The 26,184-nt window shown below is 44.2% G+C and overlaps 1 protein-coding gene across 1 annotated transcript; it reads left to right on the forward strand.

Moving 5' to 3' along the window:
- Positions 1–1,040: 1,040 nt before the first annotated feature.
- HRH3 (histamine receptor H3) lies at positions 1,041–25,475 on the forward strand. Its single transcript, XM_061631098.1, has 3 exons — positions 1,041–1,287; positions 11,760–11,926; positions 24,579–25,475. Exons 1-3 carry the CDS (start codon positions 1,041–1,043, stop codon positions 25,473–25,475), a joined length of 1,311 nt encoding a protein of 436 aa, XP_061487082.1.
- Positions 25,476–26,184: the final 709 nt, after the last annotated feature.

A 26,184-nucleotide genomic window follows, 5' to 3' on the forward strand; every position in this document is an offset into this window, starting at 1 on the left:
CATTTATTCTGACCCTCAGTCCTTTATCTGTAGAATGGGAATAAAACAATAAACACCTCACAGGTATACTGTAAAGTCACATACAATAACGTTTGCAATGCGCTTGGGGTATTAAGTGCCATCGAATTAAAAATGAGCAAGTCGTCCTAACACATACCTGTAGCACAAGACTCTTAATTTCACTTTATTTCTACAGAAATCTCTCTCTCACACACACGCACGCACTCCTGTTTTCCTAGGGAATTTCTTCCAAGTCTGGACATAGTGATTATTCATGCGATCTTTGCTAATTGCCCTAGAGCAAACAGTGCCGCCTCGTCGGTTGGGCTCTTTGTATTTCAATCCCTGCAAGGAGTTTGCAAGGCGGTGCCTTAACAGCAGAAAATAGAAAGCAGGTGGAAAGCCAGAGGGGCGGCTGAAGGTTTTGGAGGTTGACAGCCAATGGCTGTTCAGCTTGGAGCTGTCCACATAGCAGCTTGTTCTGCTCGGGCTCTCCTCTAGCCAGCGATGTTCAGCTCGAGGCTTTGAAGTTTGGCTCCACCTTTCGGAGGCAAAACCTTCACTTTTGCCCAGAGGCTGGCCAGTCACTTCCGACGCTGAGCGAGAATGGGCAGTCCCGCATTTAGCAGAGTTGTCCCTTACTCTGCCTTCATGGTCCGGCCTCTCCTCCCCTCTCAGAAAAAAGGACGCTAAAAAGAAAGCAGAAATAGGAACGACAAATCTCAGAGAAAGGACCCACAGTCCCATCCGGAGAAAGATTCCCCCCCCCCAAAGTAAACAGAATCTCTCTGTTTTACTATGTCCAAGGGAGCGCTTAAGGAAACAAACTGTTTGGGATCGACGCAGCTGGTGGGGTGCTGCTGAGACTTCATGTGTGTGTGTGGGAGGGGTGCTGGGTGGTTTTACAATGCAGAGGGTGCTGCCTTTGTGACTGCCCGGCAGGAATGAAGCCTGGGCAGGTGTAGCGTCCCGCTCCTTGACGGATATGGTGCTGATAGTTCCCTCCGGTGGTCTGAGCCGCTGAGCCGCGTGGTGCTGAAATGGACAGCTCCTCGGTCGCATGGCCCCTGAACGGCTCCGGGAGCCAGGAGAAGGCAGCTGGGGATCAGCTCTCCGGGCGGTTCCCGACCATGTGGACCATCGTCTTGGCCGTCCTCATGGCTGTGTTGATCGTGGCTACCGTAGTTGGCAATGCCTTGGTAATGCTGGCTTTCGTGGCGGACTCTAGCCTGAGGACGCAGAACAACTACTTCCTTCTGAATCTGGCCATCTCCGATTTCCTAGTAGGTAAAGTACCGCGCCTCGGTTTCACCTCTCATCATCCATGGATCATACTTTTATACTCTGATCTAGCCCCCGTTACAAAAAAGCATGTCTGGTGAAGGATTGGCAGGAATGCGCTGGAGAAGACATTTATTAGTTATGTTCTGCAGATCATTTCTCAGGAGGAATTAAAGGGGAATGGGGACCTACGGTAGGCTTCCCCTCCCACAGAGGCACAATTACAACGTTTCAAAGATTGTGTTTAGAAAGATTAGCTCGTCTGCTGATGCCTTTGAGAGCCAGAAAGAAATTTTCCCTGGAGAAAGCATTTCAAACAACAGAGACTCAAATGCTACTATAACAGAAAGAGGTGGGTGAGATTAATAAATACTGTGGTTACCAACCTGAGTTTATATAACTAGATATTTTCCTTCCATTATTCAGTCATGGTTTTTGTCCATTTCGTAACTGATTTCTGTCCAGTTACTTGGATTTAAGTCAATGGCCACAATTGCTTTCCGTACAAAATCCAATAAAATAACATAACTTTAGCCCCATTTGACATCAAAGGGACTCATTTCCAAATAAGGAGGAACTACTTATGTCCAAAAACTTTGGATTAATTGTGTTGCAGGTTGTGCTTCCTAGAATACCAAATATACTTGTGTGTGTACCCACACACTTATTAAATATACATTAATCACTCATTAATCCATTGGTAGGGGTCAACCCTGCCACAGAAAGGATAATAGGGTGTGATCGTAAGGAAGAGCATGGAGGAGAATTGAGGCTCAGAGGATATGCACCACACAGTATGTATCTTCCCAATTCCCTCCCCCTTCATGCTCTAGGAAGTGCCATAGCTCAGTGGTAGAGCTTCTGCCTCACATGCAGAAGGTTCCACGTTCAATCCCAGACATCTCCAGGTAGGGCTGAGAGGGGCTCCTGCCTGAAACTAGAGAGTCACTGCCAGTCAGTGTAGAAGATGATACTGAGCCAGATGGACCAATGGTCTGACTCAATCTAAGGCAGCTTCCTATGTTCCCCTGTGAGTAAGAGAAGCATGCCACAGACCACTTGCTTACACTCAGCCCACCGGACTTCCAGCCCTGGACATCTGAGGGCTTGCACCTCTTTGCTGCGCATTGTGAGAGACATGCATACACAGCTCCTGGTTCCTGCCAATTTTATGTGTGTGTGTTAGGGGAGAAAGCACAAATCATCCTGACCCACTCCTATTTTTCTCTAAGTGTAGAAGTTTTCCCACTTTGCCCCCAGCTGCTGCTCAAACATAGGTTCCCAAAATGACTACATATGGACAACATTCCACTTTAGAGAGATTATGCCACTTCCCTACATTTGCATTGAGGAAATACATTGTGGTTTCCTTGGTGGGTGTTGCTGACTACCTGTTACAGTGGTGCCCCTCAATCAGACCAGCATGTATGTATGTATCTATAGATGGTACAGCTCAGTTCAACATGGCTGCCAACTTTGGGTTCATTTTGCAAGGAAGGGGAGCAGGCAGGTAGTTGTAACAAATGAAGATACAGCTAGCCAATCAGATTTAAAATGCTATCGATGATGGGTGAAATTATGCAGACATAAATGACAGTCAGCCCAATATTGTGACTCTTTCCTGAGGTGACTGCCAGCATTTCCAGATATAGGTTAAGCATGTACCATTTCACCTTTTCTGTCACCAACAAAGAGTGATGCCGGCCCTCAAGTGATACCCACCTTCCCCTTTGCTTTACCCGACTCCTTATATTGGCTAAGGCCAAAGGGGAGAGTTCCTGTGGCATGAGGCTGAGTTCCATATAGATGGGATCATTCTCCTGATGCAAAATGTCTGAAATGTGGACTGATGGTTGTGCCAGACAGCCTGGTGGAATAGGGATTAAGCAAAGTGGACGCTGGTATAGGTTTCTTGATGCCAGACTAGGTGGGATGATGTGCCAAAGTGGATTCTGTGCTTACCAAGAGGATATGAGGTGAAATAGCTCTTTGCCAAGTTATTTGCAAACATAAAATAAGCTGTAATATTATCCCTTCTGAACAATATAACTAACCATTTCATAGAATCACAGAATCATAGAATAGTAGAGTTGGAAGGGGCCTATAAAGCCATCAAGTCCAACCCTCTGCTCAATGCAGGAATCCAAATCAAAGCATTCCTGGCAGATGGCTGTCCAGCTGCCTCTTGACTGTCTTTATTTATTTGTTTATTGCATTAAGGAGTATATTAACACAGGGCAGATACAAAAATGGAATTCTGTTTCCACATAGTAGAAATACTGTGCTTTCACTATGTGAAATGTCAGACTGTTTCAAGAATTTGGAAGTACTTGGAATTTCCCAGCCACACATGTTGATTCCTAAAATCACATAATATGCTTTCCTGTGTGACTCCTGTGCACATGCAAGTATATAGTGTGTGAAAACAGCTGTTAGAGTGAGACTGCAAAGTAAATAATTGGTTTTGGCTGCAATCCTGTGCACAAACAGGATGCATAAACTCCTCTGGCGGAAAAAAAAAGGAATCAGTGTGCTGTTTCAAAATTCAGTCCTGTGGTGTAGTGCAGGCATAACACAAAGAGAGTCAGCAAGAAGACCTTCCTCTTTCAAAAAGACTTTTAAGTAGATCTCAGTCCGCATCTGTACTGGAATTGTTTTAAAGATTTTTGTTCTTAAAATGTTTTAAAGATTTTTTTTAAAAAGTTAAGATCTTTTCAGTGTTTTATCAGTTGTTGTTTACTGCCCTGAGCTCCTTTTGGGAGGAAGGGTGGGTTTAAAGAAAGAAAGAAAGAAAGAAAGAAAGAAAGAAAGAAAGAAAGAAAGAAAGAAAGAAAGAAAGAAAGAAAGAAAGATGTATTTTAATGTGTGTGCTAGAACCACAACAAAAATAACTATATTTATTTTATTTTTGTTATTAAAAATATTTGTGTCTCATTTTTCAGGAAAACCTTTCAGGCAACTAACATAAAAAATTAAAAAATTGTAATGTTAAACATATAACAATAGATCACTAAAATGCAACAAAAATAGTAATAAAAAACCAACAAGACAGCAAAACAACAGTGAGACAGAAATTAAAACCATCATTTACTAAAAGTTATGGAGAATAAAGTATTATGCACAAAGTCACAAAAGGTCAACAATGTAGCTACCAAGCAAGAGGTCTTGGAAGATTATTCTATGACCCAGTGTGCCACCACTGAAATGGCCCTATCCCATCTTTCCTTCAAAGGTAGGGGGCAAATTAGGGCCTCTGATGAGGATCTTAGTTAATGGGCAGGTTCATAAAAGAGCAGGTGATCCTTCAAATATCATGACCCCAAACCATACTTGTCTTTCTAGGTTAATATTAGCATCATAAATTGTGTACAGAAAGTGAATGATTCCCCCCCCCCCGTGGAGAGATATGTTTTGAACAGCCTTCCAGTCAATCATTTCACAATTATAAACCAAATGAAGTTTCAAAATAGTCTCCAACTCCAAGCGCCAAATGCAGTTTCAGAGTAATCTCCAAGGGCAACTCAATATACCATGGACTGCAGTAATCAAATGAGGGCATTATCAGAGCATAGATACTGCCCATTGTCTCTGTAGCAGTGTTACCAGCATGTATCGCCTTTTAAAGCAAAGTTGTTATTTTTACATGTACCATTGGCATGTCTACCTAATAAATAGCCCCATTTACCTGTCTATAGGAAAAGTCACTGGATGTGTAATCAGTGAGCTGACTAGGCGTTGTATCAGTTTACTTGGAATAAACCCATTAAAATGAATGGACCTAAGTTACTCACCTTCATTCATTTCAGTGGGTCTGAGTAAAACTAGCATTGGATGCAGCACTAGAAATATAAAACATGTAAAATATGAAACAGGGAAACAGGGAATCATACAATCATAGAACTGGAAGGGGCTTATAAGGCCACGAGTCCAACCAACTGCTCAATGCAGGAATCCAACTTAAACCATACCTGACAGATGGCTGTCCAGCTGCCTCTTGAACGCCTCCAGTGTCGGAGAGCCCACTACTCTCTAGGTAATTGGTTCCATTGTCATACTGCTTTAACTGTTAGGAAGTTTTTCCTGATGTTCAGTTGAAATCTGGTTTCCTGTAACTTGAACCTATTATTCTGTGTCCTGCACTCTGGGGTGATTGAGAAGAGATCCTGGCCCTCTGTGTGACAACCTTTCAAGTATTTGAAGAGTGCTATTATATCTCCACCCAGTCTTCTCTTCTCAGGGATAAACATGTGCAGTTCTTTCAGTCTCTCCTCAAAGGGCTTTGTTTCCAGTCCCCTGATCATTCTTGTTGCCCTCCTCTGAACCTGTTCCAGTTTGTCTGTATCTTTCTTAGTGTGGTGTCTAGGCACCTGGTTGGCCACTGTGAGAACAGGATGCTGGACTAGATGGGCCACTGGCCTGATCCAGCAGGCGCTTCTTATGTTCTTATGTTCTTAGAACTGGACACAGTACTCAAGATGAGGCCTAACCAATGGTGAATAGAGGGGAAGTAATACTTCATGCAATTTGGAAACTACTGTTAATGCAGCCTAAAATAGCATTTGCCTTTTTTGCAGCCACATCACACTATTGGCTCATATTCAGCTTATCAACAACAATTCTAAGATCCTTCTTGCATGTAATGTTGCTGAGCAAAGTATCCCCCTTCTTATAACTGTTTCTTTCTCCTAGGTGTAGAACTTTGCACTTATCCCTGTTAAATTTCATTCTGTTGAATTCAGACCAATGTTCCAGCTTATCAAGATCCCTTTGAATTTTGTTTCTGTCCTCCAGAGTATTAGCTGCCCCTCCCAATTTTGTATCATCTGCAAATATGATATGCATTCCCTGCACCTTTTCATTGAAATCATTAATAAAAATGTTGAAAAACAATGGGCCCAAAACCAAGCCCTGTGGATGTACCCTGCTTGTTACTTCCCCCCAGTGTGAGAAGGGAGTTTCAAATTGTACTCCTCTTTCTATCCAAATCTACTGCCCAACAAAGCATTTGTTACTCATGAGACTGGAACGGAGGCCCCTGCCTGATGAAATATCCAGATACACCTGAGTGATACAGGTGCACAGGAGATTACTAATAACAATATTGTTATTTACTCTGTTTAAGTAGGGCTCTAATCTTCAAAAGGTTAATGACCATAGGCTTTAGCTCTTCAAGCATTCTACACTCTGTTTTTCAAATATATTGAATATAAACAATTAAAGTGAGACTTAATACCGACAAAACAAAATTGCTGTTGGTTAGTAGGAAAGTTAATTCAGGATTTATTCATTCATTAAAATATTTATAGACCACCCCTCATCTACAATATCGGGGGGGAGAATTTAAAGTACAAAAAGCATAAAACACCATTAAAAACAATACAAAATGATCATTAAAATGACTGGCTCATATTTTAAAAAGTTTGAACAACTGAATAGCCCTGCTGACATTAAAGAGATGCCCGAAGGTTGGCAGTGAGGCTGCCTGCTGAATCTCTGCTGAAAAGAGAGTATTCCATAGCATGGGACAGGTGACACTAAATGCTCAACCTCTAGTTAAGGCCAGTTGGACTTTGGAAATATGGGGGGTAACTAACAGTGATCCTGTGGATGATCTCAGTGTCTGAGCTGGGCTCTGGTGGTCCTTAAGGCATCCTGCACCCACGTTGTTCAGGGTTAGGTGTGTCCTTGGATGGGGCTTCCCTTCTCTTGAAGGACCAGGTTCATAGCTTGGAGGTGCTTACTTATCTGGCACAGCTCCAGGATGCTGAGAAAGCCACTGTAGCAAGGAGTGCACCAGCAATGCCTTTACTGGAGAAGGCCACAGTAACACATGCTTTGGACATGTCCAGATTAGATTCGTCTAATGTACTGTACATGGGACTGCCCATTAAAAGGTAAACTGGGGAGGGGGTGGGAATCTCAGGCATTCCTTTCTCCTTGTGATTAACATGTCAATCACATGGAGAAGGAGGTTGGATGAGCACACTCATCCTGCCCCCTCTGTTGACCCCATGAATTGGAGGCCTGGTGGCTCCAATGACAATGGGGTCGTGAATCTGCTCCTTTCAGCACCTTGGACAGCTCCTTGAAAACTCAGACTAAAACCAGGAGTGGTTTCACTGCCCCACTGACATCGGAGCCACCAGTCTCCGTTAGAAGCATTATCAGAGTTCAAGGACACATTCCGGTCAGGCAAAAACAATGAGGATGGGAAGCAGGCCTAGTAGGGGGTGTGGCTATGGAGGGTGTGGCTTGGGAAGAACCCCAAGGTCCAGAAAAAAGAGGCTTGGGGGCCACATTTGGTCCTTGGGCCTAAGGTTCTCCACTCCTGATTTAAACAGTGGAAAGGATGAGGAGCAACAGCAACAATGACAAAAACTAAATTACAGTGATGGAAGTGATGATGTTGGGGGTCCCTGCCCCTTCAAGAAGTGAGGTGGTCCTGTGATTGGCAGGATCCTACTTCCCTTACGTGATCAGGTGCACAAACTGCATGTGCTGCTGGACTGCTACTGTGCCCCAGGAGGCAGCAGTGGCTACTACAGACTTTTATCAGTTGCATCTGTCTTCCTTTCCCCCCTTTCATGCTGTTGGCTGCAGCTATTTCTGCACTGCAACTATTATTTGAGAGAAGGGATTTAGCAGTAGTCATCTATGCCTATGTAACCTTAACAATGGACTTCTGTATGACACTCTGCGTGGAGCTCCCTTTGAAAATGGATGAGAAGCTATAGTTGGTGCAGAAGATGGACAAGAAGCTGTGGTTGATGGTAGCTTGTCATCCATCAGGGTAGAAAAACACACACGTATTCAGTCTGTTCTTTCATGAGTGCACTGGCTGTGAACCAGCTTTTGGGCTCAATCCAAACTTCTAAAAAGCTTGTCTCAAGGGAATTGTCAAAGAACACCTCCACCTATATCAATTGGCAGCCAGCATGGTGCCCTCCAGCTGTTTTGGGCTATAATCAGCCCCAAGCCAGTATGGCCAATGGTCAGGGATGATAGGAGTTGTGGCCCCAAACATTTGGAGGACACCACACTGGCCCTCCCTGACTTATATGAAGCTCTATAACCTTTGCAGTCATTACTCTGCTTAAAGTTGCCCCAGTACAGGATACATAGGATGTCTTTTAACATAATTTCAAGGCAAGATCCTTCTGAGAACTATATCTTAAATGTATCAAATGATTAGATGTCATGTTCATCCCTGCTTGTCTGCTTTCTGGAAGCATCTGGCTGGCAACTGTTGAAAACAGAATGCTGTGCGAGATGGACTCTGGATTTGACCCAGCAGGGCTCTCCTAAGAAAGACAGACAGAAAGAGAGAGAAAAACAATAAAACAGAGCTCCTTAATATTGCTGGAGAATCATTCACATAAATAATGAGCTCAAGCCTTTCATACTACAAATCTTTAATAAAGCAATATTGCTTGCATAAAACCAAGGTCGCCAAGCGTTTGCTGATGGTTCATTTTTCTCTGTTGTCTTTCTCTTCTTTGGGAAAAACACAATTTCTGTTATTGCTAGATCTCCAAGGACAGCATTTGCAAAATCTGTAGTTTCTTGAGAAAGATTTTTTTGGCAGTCTGAATCACAAAGTTCCTTAAGTCGCAGGTCTATGCCTTTGCCTCCAAGACTCTAATGATCAGAGACACTAATATGACACCATATTGATTGGTGAAAGTATTAATTCTTGCTGTTGCTGCTTTAATTTTATTGGTAATGTGAATTAACTACATGCACCACTTCCTCTCTGAAAAACTAAGAACAGCTAGAAACTTGCCTAATCAGGTTTACCTCCGGCTCCCATTCATATCTATTATTGGCATGGCCCCAATCCAGCAAAAGCTAGCTGTGACTGTGTGTGTGCAATCCTATCCATGTCTACTCAGAAATACAGTAAATCCCATCAAATTCAGTGCTGTATATACTTGAGGCTACGCTCTTATGTATGCCTACTGGGAGTCAGCCCCACTGAATTACAGGCCCTACTCAGAGTAAACCCATTGAAATTAATGAACTTAGTCATGGCTATTAATTTTAATGGGTCTACTCTGAGTAGGATTAGCACTGAATACCATCCAGTGGGACGACTTCTAACATAGGAAGCTGCCTTATACTAAATCAGACCATTGATCCATGTAGCTCAGTATTGTCTTCACTGACTGGCAGCGGATCTCCAGGATTTCAGACTGGGATCTCTCACAGCTTTACCTGGAGATACCATCAGGGACTGGACCTGGGACCTTCTACATGCAATTCAGATGCTCTACCACTGAGCTACAGCCTTTCTGGGTATACATGCAAAGGATTGCACTCTAAGTCCCAGATTCCTCAGGCAGCTCTGATTCACTTTGAATTGGACTAGAGTTCATAATCTTAGGAATTCTTTACTGCAGTATTTATCACTGCTGGATAATAATATCTTAATGCCTTTTGGACTCCACAAAGCATGTAGAATGTTATCCAGTTGTAGCAAAGGTATAATAATTTATCTTGGAGAGATGAAAATAATCACCTTCCAAAATATTAATGACATAATTTTTAAAAATGGGGGGGGGGAAGAAGAGCAAAGACAGAATAGAGGTACAATTTTCCAGGCAAAGGAATTTTTTCTTAGGAGCACAACATGATCGACTTATTAACTGATACAGTCATAATTATGCATCTGAATGTGCGTAGCTATCATCCACGAATTGTTCTGGTTATTTACGTATTAATTTATAAACCTCCATTTCAATGAACATATCTTGTGGCTTTTCAGATTATTTATAGATAAACATTTTGAGATTTGTATAGTATAGATTGTTTGTTGTGTCAACTCTGTTTAAAAATCTAAATGGGACTTTTGAAATTATTCTCCAGACGTCTTTGTACCCAGGTTGAGGAAGTAACGACTTTATCAGAGTGACGAGCAATAGGGAATCCTTGTCTTTCCATTGCAGAATGGCTCTATGCACCATGCTGTGAAGAAACAGTCCACCCTGCAGCCCCATACAGGCCTGGCATAGGGATATCGCTGGATGTCTTCAAGCAGAGGCTGGACAGCTATCTGCGGGAGATGCTCTAGCTGTGGATTTCCTGTTGTGAGCAGGGGGTTGGACTTGATGGCCTACAAGGCCCCTTCCAACTCTATGATTCTATATAAATGTATCCAAAAAAGCGGGGAGGGGAACATAATGAAAAAATGCCAAGAATAACCCAGCAAATGCTATAAACAAATTGCCCTGTTGGTCCATTACAGAATCTTGCCCTTATTCACAAAGGTGAGGAATCCAAATGTGTGTTGAGCTGTGACCTCCTTGCTCACCCTCGTGGCTCATTCCTGGGGCACTGGTGCATTTCAGCAGAGGCTGTAGTGCATTAGGAGAACACATGATTTGCATGCAGATGGTCCCAGATTCAATCCACAGCATCTCCAGATAGGCTGGGAAAGACTCCTGCCTGAAACCCTGGAAAGCTACTGCCCAGTCGGAGCAGACAATACTGAGCAAACCAGACCAATGGTCCGGCTCGGTGCATCAGCTTCCCATGTTCCATTTGCTAATTGTGAATTAGTTCTTCCTATGAGTGATCCTGATTCTTGACAAAAGGTTGGATGCTGGCAGGCTGTGGACTATTTTCTGTGGCTCATTCTGTATGCAGATCATTGGAAGGAGGTTAGGCAGGACATGTGACACATTCACTTTTGACCCCTCCCAGCACAATGCATTTATGCACAGGCCATTCTCTGACACTAGAAATTTGCAGTCAGTTGTTGTTGCTGCTGCTATTTTGAATGCTACCACAAAGACACAGACTCTCATGTCCCTAGTCCCTATATGATGATCTTCCCCAGCCCCCTAAGCCAGCCTTAATTCCCTGGCTTTCAGCCCCTGCCCCGAATAGCACAAGGATATTTCATTCGGCAGATCCTTTGTGCATTTTCCCCTCCAGTGCAAATGAACTTCCACTCACAGCAGTTTCAAAGACTATCAGCCAGTGGAGGCTGGTGCCCATTGGGACAGGTAGGGCAGAAAGCAGGGAGCCCAACCATGTGTGAAGCCAGAGCCAATGACAGGCAGAGTCAACTAGTTCTAATTTTATCCCAGTCCACCTCCCTGCTGAGTTCTACAAGGGCAACAGTGAGAGTAAGGAGGAGGGAGCTGGCACCCAGGGCCACCCCTTAGGCTGGTTATAAGCAGAAGGCAGGCAGATGGCAGGTGCGGGCTGACTGAGGGCAGACTGAGGTTGGTGGGGCAGCGCCCCACTTACCGTACTAGACCTGCTATCAACGTTTTATCACTGACCCATCAACCTAAACAATTGTAACATCACAACTCATGCAGTGGTTAAGGATCTGACAGATAACAGGCGGTAGGCAGGCAGTCTTGTATAAGCGATATACCCTGAGCTGCACTCAGTCTATGCCCTTTTTAATGATGCCAGAGCTCAGCAAAGAAACTCTTGAAAGCATAACTTAAGCTATCTCATTTCAGGTGCCTTTTGCATTCCGTTGTACGTACCCTACGTACTAACTGGGAGATGGACATTTGGAAGGAGCTTTTGCAAACTCTGGTTGGTGGTTGATTATCTGCTGTGCACCTCTTCGGTCTTCAACATTGTGCTGATTAGCTATGACAGATTCCTCTCAGTGACAAGAGCGGTGAGTAGCGTCTATGCAAAAGGGCTGATGGTCTGGTGGCTTCCTGCTGTTTGCCTATCTGCCCCTTACTTTTTGCTCCAGATCCACTAGCCTTATCAGCTGCTTTTCTGAAATCCTATGTAAAAAATGGCAAGGCTTGTGACTAGGAAGATTTCTTTTTTCCCCATCATAAGAACATAGGAAGCTGCCTTATACTGAGTCAGGCCAACGGTCCTTTTAGCATAGTACTGTCCACACTGATGGGCTGTGGTTCTCCAGGGAGTCTCTCCCAGCCTTAAGTGGAGGCACTAGAGATGGAACCTGGGTCCTTCTGCATGCAAAACAGATGCTCTACCACGGGGTTATGGCCCTTCCAGATGGTATACCATGCTAACCAAGCCCAGAGGAAGCTGAGCACAAATTGAAGCCTGAGCCCCAGCAAGAGAGTGGGTTGGAACACAAGGGTAGGTCTGCAGGGAGGCAGATGGTGCTCCAAGGAGAGTAGGAGCTGGTATTAGGATGAGCTGGGGTTGCAGGCAGGTAAGCACACCTGAGGAGGAGAGGGTGGGGGGAGGACAAAACACCTGGGACCCAGACCTTTGGATGGCCCAGGCCTCTGGAGGCCTGGACTATGAAAAAAGAAACAACACTTTACAAAATAATTTTTGGTACCTCAAGAGAGTAGCTCTAACGTCTGTTGCTAAACCTCAAATATCCAAGTCTTCTATAAGCACCACTATCTTCCCCTCTATATATTTTTGTAAGGGCTCTATGATACTTAGGAATCTTTAGGTCATAAAGATAGGCTTCAGGTGCAAAATTCTTATTGTAATTCACCAGAAATGGGTAATGTGAGGCCCGGGATCTGTCTTCTTGTAAGGCAACATCCCTAATCTGGTTGTTAATAATTTCTTTGGTCTTTCTAGTCCTAGTTGAACCAGAGCTGAGGGAGAAAATCCATAAAGACGTAACTTTTTCTCAACCATACTGGCGCAACCAGAGGTCAGATTGTCTGTTAAAATCAGAGGGTCTAGTCGTTGAGGTCTAAAATTTAGCTTGAGCCAAAAGCTTAATGTGTTTATCATGCTCGTGCTTCAAAAGAAATCAGCCCAGATTCCAAACTTGAGTAGGGCTTTGGGAATGCCACATGGGGCACCAAAAATGGAACATGGACTGTATTGCCTCCAGGGAGTGAAAATCTTTATAAATGCATATCTGAGAACCATAGAGTAATTGAGCCAACACCTTGCCCTGGAAAACTTTGATGACGGAGGGAATATGGGAACCCCCCTTTGAAAAGAAACATCTAAGTATAGCAGAAATAGTTCTTTGGGCATTATCGGAAAGATGTGAAATTTGGGCTATAATTAATATGATTCAGACATGGCAAAGTGCAATATACACCTTGACAGTCTCAAGCTGAGACCTGAACTACTAGGACCCAGTTCATAGAACTACTAGGGTGCAGTAGTAGGCCACTGTCCACAAAACTACTAGCCCCCAGTAGTAGGTCCCAATACAGTTTACAAAACTACTAGGCTCTGGACTGGAAACAAAACCCTATGACGAGAGATTGAAAGAACTGGGCATGTTTAGCCTTGAGAAGAGAAGCCTGAGGGGAGATATGATAGCACTCTTCAAGTACGTGAAAGGTTGCCACACAGAGGACCAGAATCTCTTCTCGATCATCCCACAGTGCAGGATATGGAATAATGGGCTCAACTTATAGGAAGCCAGATTTCAACTGAACATCAAGAAAAACTTCCTAACTGTTAGAGCGGCACAACAATGGAACCAATGACTTAGGGAGGTGGTGGGCTGTCCTACATTGGAGGCATTCAGGATGTAGCTGGCCAGCCACCTGTCAGGTATGCTTTAATTTGGATTCCTGCATTGAGCAGGGGGTTGTATTCGATGGCCTTGTAGGCCCCTTCCAACTCTATGATTCTACAGCCCCACTATTAGGCCTCTGTTCACATTTGCTCAACAAGTGTTTCCTATACTTCTCTTAAGGGAACAAGCACACCACAGTGGCAGGTAAAGAGAAAGCCATGGGAATGCGTGTCATCTGTTCTTATTCTGTCTGTGACTAGAACATGCTGGAACAAGTATACATGTGCTTTGGCATTGTTTTAAGGTGAAATTAACATTATGGAGTACAAATACAAGTCTAGGGCACAGAAGAGAAAAGAAAAGTGAGAAAAGTATGAAAAAGCAAAAAAGGTTAGGCAAGTTCATTCAGCCTGGGCTTCATTTCAAATCATCATGAGTGATGAGGAAGATACTAAAAGCCAGTCGTTGCATGCTCAAGCATTATTAGAAGAAAAAGCCAATGAGGATTTTGCTGAAGTTGAACACAGATGAACTAGCTCTACTCAGAGTAAGGATCGATTGGTTTCATATCTCATTCTTGAATTAATAATTGTGACTTAATTTGCATGTATACTTAGCACACCAGAAGAAATTTGCACATTTTTACCTTTTCTTTTATTTTTGTGAGTAAAACCAAATATGAAACACTTGTTCTTCAAACATCAAGTTAATATTAGTGTACAGCACTTGCAGGAAATTTAGGGCCACCATAACTATACTGGACTTCCTTTGTAGGTCCTACACTAACTAAAAATACCCCAAACCTATTTATACCACTGGAAACAGCTTAAAAATTAGCCTGAACTGATATAAAGTACGTCTCAAAATAATGTTGAATGTATTTTTTTAAAAAACAACAATTTTTTGCAATGCAAAAAAATACACATTTTTCAAGGGTTATTTTGAACAGTGTGATTTTTTAAATAAACATACCGGTATTCACGATCACATTCTGATAAATGTTTCATTTTTTTCAAACCTTTCTTGTCCTAAGTTAAACCTAAGTCACTTAAAAACTTGTTTAAAGAAAGTAGTAACATTTGGTTTATAGGAAAATTTAGGGAGGGGGGGGCGAACCTTGCCCTGGGCCCAGTGCCAGGTCTCAGTGGCCCTGCACGCAAGGTACAGACCAAGCCATGGGTACCAGAGGGAAATGGAACCAGAGACAAGCAGGTTACGCATGGAGCCAGGCACAGGAAATAGGAACTGGGGAGCAGGAGGTTGGAAAGCAAGAGATCATGTGAACTATTCCTCAGGCAAATATCTAAGCCTGACCTGGAAGCATTTATAGCCTATCCTGATCAAGAGGAACCAATAGCCAGTCTTGGAGGTTGTATTATGCTGGTGCCTGACTAATCAGTTCTCTCTCTCACTCCCCATCTTCTATGTGGTGTCCTCAAGTGTCTTGTCACCACCAAGGGTGCCAGTATACAGCACAGGATGCTTCAAATAGGAATCCAAACAAATGTTGGTTCCTTAGTGGTTAGAGTGTTGGACTATGACCTGGGAGACCAGGGTTCGAATCCCCACACAGCCATGAAGCTCACTGGGTGACCTTGGGCCAGTCACTGCCTCTCAGCCTCAGAGGAAGGCAATGGTAAACCATCTCTGAATACCACTTACCATGAAAACCCAATTCATAGGGTCGCCATAAGTCGGGATCGACTTGAAGGCAGTCCATTTCCATTTCCCCCAATAAGCCCCTTCAAATGTTTTATTTATTTTCCATACTAGGGGCTCCACCCCTGCTCGCTTTGCTTGCCAACCCCGCCTGATGGCACCAGTGCACCCCCCATGGGTCACCAGTGTTCCCCCTCCCTATCCCCATAGGTTGACAGTGCTCCCACCTCCCTTCTTGCACACAGGTCACCAGCACTCCCCCTCCCTCCTCCCCCACCCAGGAGATGAAAACAGGAAGCTGCCTTCTACCAAATCAGACCATTGGCCCATCCAGCTCAGGATCATCTACAGCAGGGGTTCCCAAACTGTGGTCTGTGGACCACCAGCGGTCCATGAGCTTCATTCATAAGCAAAAATAAAAATTATGTAGCATCTAGCACCGCACATTACAATTGCTACAACTAGCATCAAAATCATGAAGTGGTCTGACAAAACCCTCAGCAAATTTCAGGAGGTCCATGGGGAAAAAATGTTTGGGAACCACTGGTCTACAGTGCCCAGCAGTGGCTCTCCAGGGTTTCAGCCAGGAATCTTTCTCAGTCCTACCTGAAGATGCCAGATTAAACTGAGACCTTCCGCATTCAAAGCAGCAGTACTTCCACAGAGCTATCACACTTTCCCTAAATGCCATTTTAGGTATTATGCTGAGGCAAGCCTTCAAATGTATGCTTAATAGCTTCAGTCAATCATGGCTTACTTATATATGTTTGCAAACATGTATTGAGAGCCAGTGTGATGTACAGCACTGGATTTAGCAATAAGCCAAGTAAGCCATAGTTTAGGGCCTCAACATTACAAGGGGCTTCTAAATATGTTGGGGATATCTAAGATATTTTGTTTTCATTGAAATCACTTTGGCTTCTACAACCTTTCGTATCAAATCCACTGGCAACATTCTGAATCCTGGCCTCCTTTTCCCAATCCACACCACTCCCATCAACTTCCCTTCTAGGGCTGCTGGACTACTTGCATCATCCACAAATTGCCCAACCACACCTCAGACCTCAAGAGGAGACAGTGGGAGCTAGCCTACCAACACATTCTGAAGTCCCCTTTCACACCAGGCATAATTTCTGCTAATCCCCTCCTCGCCACTTTCCCAAAACTCTTTATACTCCTTATTTTTTATGGTATGGGGCCTCTGCAATGGCTTAACTAACATGGCTTAGGGCCTCATGTCTTAATCTGGACCTGATGGTGTAATGGCCAGTGTGTTAGGACTCTGACCTGGGAGACCAGGGTTTGAATGCCCACCCAGCCATGAAACTCACTGGGTGAGGCCACTCTCTTGACCTAACCCACCTCAGAGGGTTGTTGTGAGGATAAAATGGACAGGGTTGAACCAGGTACATCACTTTGAGCTCCTTGGAGGAAAGATGGGATATAAATGCAATCAATAAGTATTTGTCTGTGGGGCCAAACTACACCTGACTTTAATGATGCATATTAAAATGCAGATTGCATCAGCTGGGGAGGGTGAATGAGCATTATTGGGACTGCATTTTGGAGGGGAAATTTAACTCTTTACTCCCCTGCTATGGTCCCAAGGAAAACCCTTCCTCTGAAGCTAGTGTTTGCAATGGGAAGACAATCTCCTCTATGGGCGCCAAATAAGGTCCGAGGGCACCACCGTTTTCCTGGACACACACAAAAACCCTCTGTTTCTCCCATGTTCTCATGCTCCAGCAGCCAAAGGAAGACGTCATTTTAAAGTTGCTAGCATAGTGGAAGAAGGCATTCACTTTTTAAATGCTCTTCTGAATACATGTTAGAGTGTGGGTGGATAAGGCTGAAGAAAGCAGTTCCTTTTACTCCAGCTCCTCCAGGCTTTCATCCCCTTTCACTGGCGCTCCCAGCAGTAGGTCTGGGAAAATCAGCTTGAGCTGGCCATTAATAAAAGCAACTAATCTGAATGTAACACCCAGGCTTTTAAGAGGAAAGTTCAATGGGAAAGATCAGCAAATCCATTTAAAAGACTGCATTCTTGCCTGTGTCTTTTGTCTGCCTCAGATCACATAACTTACAAGATGTGAAAATCGTCACAGTTTCCAGAGGAGTAGCCGTATTAATCTTCTGCAGCACAAAGAATAAATGCTCTTGTGGAACCTTAAGGGTTAACATATTTATTATGGGAGAAGCTTTTGTGGGAGCAGGGCCGGCACCTGACTGCCATGGGCCCTTGGACACCAGATTGCCGTGGGCTCCTGCCCCTCTGTGCGCACGCACACACGTGCTTGAATACACCAGGTCGCACCACCTCTTGTGTCACCGCATCAGCGCATCAGCCTGCCATCACCCAACATGGTAGGCATGCGCACGCAGTGCACTGATATGGTGACACAAGAGGTGGCATAGCTGGCCGTACTTAAGCATGTGCTGGCTTCACTTGTGTGCGAGGGTGGTGTCACCTAGGAGGGTGCCCCCCTCCACTATCCGTGCCACCATCCCGTCGCACTCTGCAGCCCAATGCTGGTGGGGATTATGAAGCACCTTCCACCCTCCCAGATCAGAGCTTGGAAAAGTTAATTTTTTGAACTACAGTTCCCATCAGCCCAATCCAGTGGCCATGCTGGCTGGGGCTGATGGGAGTTGTAGTTCAAAAAAGTAACTTTTCCAAGCTCTGTCCCAGATCCAGCTGCAGGGGCCCTTGGCCAGACGCAGGGAGCCTCAGCCACTGCCCAACCTGGCCACCCACTGACACTGAGCCTGCGCGGATGCTTCATCAGATGCAAAAAGTGTTATCCTGAGTTGCAGGTATATATGTAGAATACCCCCCTCAGCAAAACATGCATTGTCATTTCTGCAGTTTTAGGATTCTTCAGGCAGCTCCACACTGTACATTTAAAGCACATGATTACCCTAAGAGAATCATGGGAACTATAGTTTGTTAAGGATGCTGGGAAGCTGTAGCTCTCTGAGGAAAAAACCACAGTTCCCAGGATTCTTTGGAGGAAGTCATGTACTTTAAATGTATGGTGTGGATCTGCTGTTTACACAGGCATTCCCACCTGAGTCTCCTGTTTTAAAGGCTGTGTGTTTATAAAAGTATTTCTATACCTCCCTCTCCCAAAACATCAAGGTGGTGTACAGCAACATAAAACATTTAAAAGTAGTACAGAACAATAATGACTGACTACTCAAGTAAATATTTTAACTGCATACGCCTGTCAGCACAAAAATGTCTTCAAGAGGTGCCTGAAAGTCAAAAAGTAAGGATGCCTGTCAAATCTCTGCTGGAAGGGTGTTCCACAGCATGGAACCTGTGATACTAAATGCCCAACTTCTGGCTGAGAGTGGTCAGGCCCTGGAACATGGAGTTATAATGGGATTGTGGTTTTTTTGGTGTATTTTAATTATGGATGTCTATCTTTTAATGTTTGTGTAGTTCAGGTGTGGGGAACCTTTGGCCCTCCAGATGTTGCTGAACTACAACTCCCATCATCCTTAGCCACTGGCCATGCTTGCTGGAGCTGATGGGGGTTCAACAGCATCTGGAGGGCCAAAGGTTCCCCACACGTAGTGTAACTGCTTTCTTTCTTTTTACTTTGTAAACTGCTTAATCAATTAATTAAAAATGATATACACGGGTGGGTGGGTGGACTGTAAAAAGTGAAGTCAGAAGAAAAGGAAATGCAGGAAGGTACAGAAAGTGATAATTGTATGCATAACAGTAGTAGTTCACAAAGTAGGTTTTGATGACCCAGATATCCTGGCATTGGTAAGCCAATTAATATATACAATATGCTAAATACGCTTTGTCTTGATTCAATCCAGAAGTGCCAGCACTGAAAATTACAGTTTTAAGAATCACCACAAGTAACTGGATACTGAGGGGGAGGGGGGAAAGGCAAGCATAGTTACAATATTCAACATATTTACTACCCCCACCTCCATCTTATACTGGTACAGTATAGAGAAAGCTTCGCAGTAGGGATAGCGAACCTGTGGTCCTCCATATAGTGCTGGACTGCAGCTCCCATCATCTCTGACCATTGGCCATGCTGGCTGGGGCTGATGGGTGTAGAAGACCAACAGCATCTGGAGGGCCGCAGGCCTGTTGCTCAGTGACAGAGCATCTGCTTTGCATGCGGAAGGTTTTGGGTTCATCTCCAGGTAAGACTGGGAGAGACCCCTGTCTGAAATCCTGGACAGCAGCTGTCAGTCAGTGTCGGCAGTACTGATCCAGATGGACCAATGATCTGGCACAGTATAAAGCAGTTTCCTATGTTTGTATGCTTGGTATCTGATTACTGCAGAATGTATAAATGTGACTAGACAGAGACACTATGAAGAACTGAAGGAAAAACTAGCTGTGCTTCTTACCGAATGCTGCCTTAGTGGCACATGCCCAACCTCTTCCTAGGAACAGCCTCTAGTTCTGAGTCCCTGAGTGGGTCGGTTGATGCATCTTGTCTCCAGTGCGCATTCATATGAATGCATGCACGGCACCACTGAAGAAGCATGCACTGCGCAACCTGCCATTTCACACACTGATCAGGCAGAGGTATCTTTTGAGAAGGACTGTGTTCAGATCATGAGGATGAAATGGTCCCACTCTCTTCTGCACTGGTCACCTGCATTATTTTTCCACGTTCTGGTTGCTACATTTTAAGGACATTGACAAACTCCTGCATGTCCAAAGGAGAGGTGACCAGGGTGGTGAAGGGTCTGGAAGCCAAGGAACACCTCAGACATCTGGGTGTGTTTCAGGACTTATTCTAAGCTTTTTTCCCTACTGCACACATAGTCAGTGCACTGCCCACCCCCAAACCAGTCAAGTAATTTGTCTCATAATATACTATTAGCAGGGCTTTTATTTGTGACACTACAGAGTACCTGCACCTGTTTTTTGCTGCCTATGCTAACCATTTTGTGCTGGCACCCACAGTACCTTTTTCAATGTATCAGTACTGGCACCTCATTTTTGCCAAAATAGCATTGACTAGTAGTATATGATTATGAAGGTTTGAAAGGAACCAGTGTTTATCTTCATTTTCTATTTCTTTTTATATTTTCTCACCTATTTCCTTTTTAGAAACTAACTAGCTCCTTATTAAATCGCACGTAATCAGCTGCACAAAAACTTATTTCACACTGCACAGATTATTATTATTTTTTGATACTGCACACAATATGACTAGCTGCCCCTTAGAATGAACCTTGGTATGTTTAGCCTGGAGAAGAAACGATTAAGGGGAGATAAATATCTGAAGGATAGTTGCAAGGCTCCTGCATTGAGCAGAATGGTTGGTGAACTAGATGACCTCCAAGATCTCTTCCAACTCTAAAATTCTGTGTTTTTCTGCGAACTGTTGATGAGCTGTAGGACAATGGTGTTTTTCATTCTGCTATATTTGTAAGCAAAAGGACAAACACTTTTTGATCTGTGCACGGTGAGCAGGCTGTTGCAGAGCACAAGAATACCTCAGGCAGAGTAGAGCCTTTAGCAATGGGAGGGGAACTCAGGCAGTGAACCCTGCTTTGAAAACAGGGGCATTTCACACGTCTCTATTTTCACCTATGAAATGTTGGAGAACATGCAATGGTAATCATCACAGCCCAAGATATACTCACATGCCCCTATTATTATGTATTTCATTTAACATGGTGCATTTCAGCACATGAACTAATGAACTAATTGAGAGAGCCACCAAAAAAGAGACCCAAATGTTAATAAATGGAGTGAAGTAGGTTCATGTAGCTAAAAGCCTTTTTACACTTTTTACACTAATGATGTAATTAACATTGCTTTTATGCAAATGTATTGATAATTTCTTTTGAGTACAGAACATGCTGCAGGAGTTCTGGGATTTCTGCATGACAGAAACAGCGTTGCTTTTAAGCCATTGGTGCTGTTCATGCTGTCAGCTGATTTGCAAACCTCCAGTTATGCTCCAGTGGTGCATGTGTTGCAATGCAAGACATAGGAACCTGTGTTTATATCCCTGTTCTGTCCCCACTTTTAAATCTGAGTGTCCAAGGGACATAATTCTAATTTTGGGTGCGAGAGGTGTTGGGTTCATTTCTTTGAAAGGCCCATGCAAGCGGGAAGAAGAGGACTGTACCTTTAGGGATGGGATCACAGCTCAATGGCAGGGCACATGCCTCACATTCAAAAGGTCCCTGGTTCAATTTCTGGCATCGCCAGTTGAAAGGATCAGGAAACACGTGGTGAGAAACAACTCTACCAGTCAGAGTTGACAATACTGGGCTAGATGAAGAAACATAGGAAGCTGCCTTATAATGACTCAGACCAACAGGTCCCTCTAGCGCAGTATTACCTACACTGACTCGCAGTTGCTCTCCAGGGTTTCAGGGAAGGAGGCAGGGGAGTCTCCTAGCCCTATCTGGAGATGTCGTGGATTGAACCTGAGGTCTTCCACACACAAAACAGATGCTCCACCGGTGAACCACGGCCCTTCCTCAAACAGTTTGACTTGGTGTAAGTGTTATGTTCCAGAGAGCGGACACAGCTGGCAGGTGGTCGAAGCCCAAGCTGGGGTCCCAGCAGGAGGTCACGTCTAAGCAAGAGTGCTGGTCTAGGCACAAATTCAGGTTTAGGTAGGCCTCAGGACAGCTGCAAATTGCTCTCAGACTCACATTTGAGCATGGCAGGCTCAAAAGACAGCCGTAACTCAGGTGACAGGCCAGTCTCAATGGCTAGCTCTGCCTCCATTGGAGGAAGCCTCTAGTAGTCAAAAGGACCTTTCCCAATTTAGTTATCACACTGCCGGGGGTGGGGACAGGGGCTGCAGCTCTGTGGTTTCTGGGCTTGAGTTCTCAGACTCCAAGGGTGATGATAGCTTCCTCAGACCAGGTGTCTGGTGGCAAGGTGGGTTCCTAGGCCTGCTAGGGGAGTAGAGTCACACAGGCTCAGAAATGAGGGCAATTCCTTCCCCTGCTCAGTCTCCTCAGAGTCCATGGCCTTATATCCTGACCCTGGGAAATCAGAGCTAAGATCCATGACACTAAGACAGCAGCTTATATTCCTGTGTATGGCTTTGGGCAAGCTGCAATCTCTTGGCTTGAGACCTCCAACTAACTTAATATCTATCGTCACATCCACAACCTATATTTAAAGCACTCTTATACCACTTTAACAGTTATGGCTTCCTCCCAATTCTGAGAACTGTAATTTGTTAAGGTTGCCGGGAGTTATTAGGAGACCCCTCATAGAGCTACAATTCCAAGCATCCTTGGCAAACTATTGATGCGTGCCACCCCAGTCTCCGAGAGGTGCGAGACTTCCAGGGGTCCCTGTGCTTACCCAAGGTTTGGTTTCCTTGGAAAGAAGATCAGCAGAGAGTCGGAGACTATGGTGTCTTATAGGATATATGGTTTTTATTTACACACACTCCAACCTGGAGGTTGGAGAAGGAGGAGTTCACAGCAACAGTAGTCCAATAGACCTTGCTTTTCCGTCAGGCTTCTAGGAGGCACCCCAAAGCCATGATGAAGAAAGCAGGCTTCTATGTGTCTCCAGTTTCCAGTCTTTCCTCCAGCCAGATTGAAAAAACACACAAGCCTCTCCTTGGCCCCAGGATGGGGGTAGGAGGGCCCCTCACCTGAAAGAATTCCAGTAGCTCCCTTTGGATATGCAGACTGAACATTCAATAAGCCCATTAACTCACAGGCTAGCTTAATAGCAGAAACAAGCCAGACCAGTAGAGCAAGTTTCTTGCTTGCATATCCCAACTTCAGATACAAGATTACAGGTTTGAAGGGGACACAAAGAAATCTATCTCATCCCTCAATCCCATAACACTATCAAGGATGATGTAAGATTGCTTTAATGTATGGTGTGGATATGACCTATCTATCACATTTGTTTCCTACCCCTTAACATACAGGTTTTAGGCAGCTTGCAATAAATATGTACAAAAACAAGTAATATACAAAATACAAGATAAAACTGTAAAATCAAAAACAGGACAATCAAATGGTAATATTAATAAGCAGGCGTATAGAGCAATTTCTAATCATAAACAAATGAATGCTTTGCTGCTTCATGATGGCTGCCACTGAAATGATCAAAGAGCAGCTTGCATGTCATGATGTAAGAGTATTTACTTATTTATTTGATTTATATCCCACCCTTCCTCCCAGCAGGAGCTCAGGGCGGCAAACAAAAGCACTAAAAACACTTTAAAACATCACAAAAACAGACTTTAAAATACATTAAAACAAAACAACTTTAAAAAACATTTTTTAAAAAAGCTTTGAAGACATCTTTAAAAAAAGGTTAAAAAACGTATTTTTTTTAAAAAAGGTTAAAAAACGTATTTTTTTTAAAAAAAGGTTTAAAAACATATTAAAAAGCAATTCCAACACAGAAGCAAACTGGGATAAGGTCTCAAGTTAAAAGGCTTGTTGAAAGAGGTCTCCAATAGGTGCCGAAAAGATAACAGAGATGGCGCCTGTCTAATATTTAAGGATATTACAGGAATGATCCTTCTGAAATGATTAAAAGTGTGCTTTAACTGAGCCTCAGGATGTCTGTTTAGTCTAGAGGGGGTTGGGGGGAAATAGGAAAAGGATCAGGTAAATTTGAGGGTGGGGTGGAAAGATTTGACAAAGGAGGGTCAAGGTGATGAGACTGAGAGTAGCATTTGGCTGAAGAATCTACATTTTATCTTTGGATTTTATTTCTATGGAATATCCAGATAGATGTACTTTGGTAATATCTAACGCAGGGATTGCCAAATGGTGCCTATGGGTGCCCACAAAACTTCTGAGCCCTGCCCTCCATTCACTACCCCCTTGGTCATGAGGGAGTGAATGTGGTTATCTTTTTGACCCTTGAGAAATTCTTAGAGCTGAAGGAGGAATTTAGGAATTTAGAAGAGATACATTCTTTCCCACTTCCTCTTTCAGCTCTGTGCTTTGCAAGGCTCAGATGAATTTTACTGGTTCCAACTTTTACCCAGATCACTTGGAAAAATGAAGTGTGCACACGCCTACTTTCTCTTTCTGTGTCAGAGGGAGGGGGATCCAGGAGAGGCGAGGGAGAAATGACCTGATGGGCTAGTGTCCACCGCACTCACTCAAAAATCCAAACACGCCCACAGGCCTAAAAAGGTTGGTGATCCACTGATCTAATGAAAACGTTATCCTTTTACAGGTGTCATACAGAGCTCAGCAAGGGAACACCAATCAAGCTGTGTTCAAGATGACTATGGTTTGGGTCTTAGCCTTCCTGCTATATGGACCCGCAATTATCAGCTGGGAATACATATCCGGTCAAAGCAACATACCCGATGGGGAATGCTATGCCGAATTTTTCTACAACTGGTATTTTCTCATCACAGCCTCCACGATTGAGTTTTTCACCCCTTTCATCAGCGTGATGTTTTTCAACTTGAGCATTTACCTGAACATCCAGAAGCGCACCAGAGCCCGCTTGGATGTACAGCACGAGACCCAGAACCAGAACTTTGTAGAAGAGATTGAGATGAGCCCTGAGGCCAAGCTCTCCATGAAATGCTGCAGGTGGGAGCCGAGAGATCATGCAGAAACCCTGGATGTCCCAAAATGGGATGCCCAAGAGGAAAATATCAAAGAGAGTACAAATGTCAAATATTCACAGGCCGCAAGCACGGAGAGTGCCGGGCCTCCCAATAGCAAACTGAAACTCTGCAGTAAAAAGAACGACAAACACTCAGCCTCTACTCTTTCTCTGGAGAAACGGATGAAGGTGGTCTCCCAGAACATGTCTCAGCGTTTTAGGCTCACCAGGGACAAGAAAGTAGCCAAGTCTCTGGCAGTTATTGTGGGGATTTTTGGCCTCTGTTGGGCACCGTACACCCTTCTCATGATTATCCGAGCTGCTTGTCATGGCCACTGTATCCCCGAGTACTGGTATGAGGCCTCCTTCTGGCTTCTGTGGGTCAATTCTGCCATCAACCCTATCCTTTACCCGCTCTGTCACTACAGCTTCCGGAGGGCTTTCGTTAAGCTCTTGTGCCCCAAGAAATTAAAAATCCAGCCTCACAATTCACTCCAGAAATGCTGGAAGTGACCTGGCTCTCTTCATTGTAGGCTAGAAAGGATACCTTCTGTTGTGTTGCTCTGTGGTCCTTTGCTTCTTTTCGGAAGTGTGACCGTTGAGCTGCTGTTCAGGGCTGGGAGTGTGCCCCTCTGGGATAGGGATAGGGAACCTATGGCACCTCAGATGTTGTTGGATTACAACTCACAGGAACATAGGAAGCGGCTTGATCCTGAGTCAAGCCATTGGTCCATCTGGCTCAGTCCTGGCTACATTGGCTCGCAGCTGATCTGTAAGCTGAATCTTGCTTCAGCACCAGTGGGGAACAACACCCTCCGCTGCACCCTGTTTATTTCTTGAACAGATTTATAACCCGCTTTTTAAGAAAGAAACTTCATTACAAATATACCTATGAAAACATGACCAGTAAATTATAATTGAAAACTATTTAAGCATCCATGTCATATTACAACCACAAAACCAGCACGCAAACAGCAAAAAACCCAACATAAACTAGACATACAATAGGCAGATGGCAGCCCCTTTCTTCAGCCCAGTTTACATTAACCACTACAGGCCATGGGAAAGAGATGAGTCTTCAGGTCAGGGCGCATTTGAAAGCATCAAGAGATGGCGCAGGCTATCTTGGGAGGCAGGGGTCAGGCTGGATGGAAGCACACGCCTCCATCTTCCAACACCTTGCCTCTGTTCACTCACCACTCTGCTCAGCACCTGCTTGCTA

Source organism: Rhineura floridana, chromosome 6, assembly GCF_030035675.1.
Source record: "Rhineura floridana isolate rRhiFlo1 chromosome 6, rRhiFlo1.hap2, whole genome shotgun sequence".
NCBI lineage: Eukaryota > Metazoa > Chordata > Lepidosauria > Squamata > Rhineuridae > Rhineura > Rhineura floridana.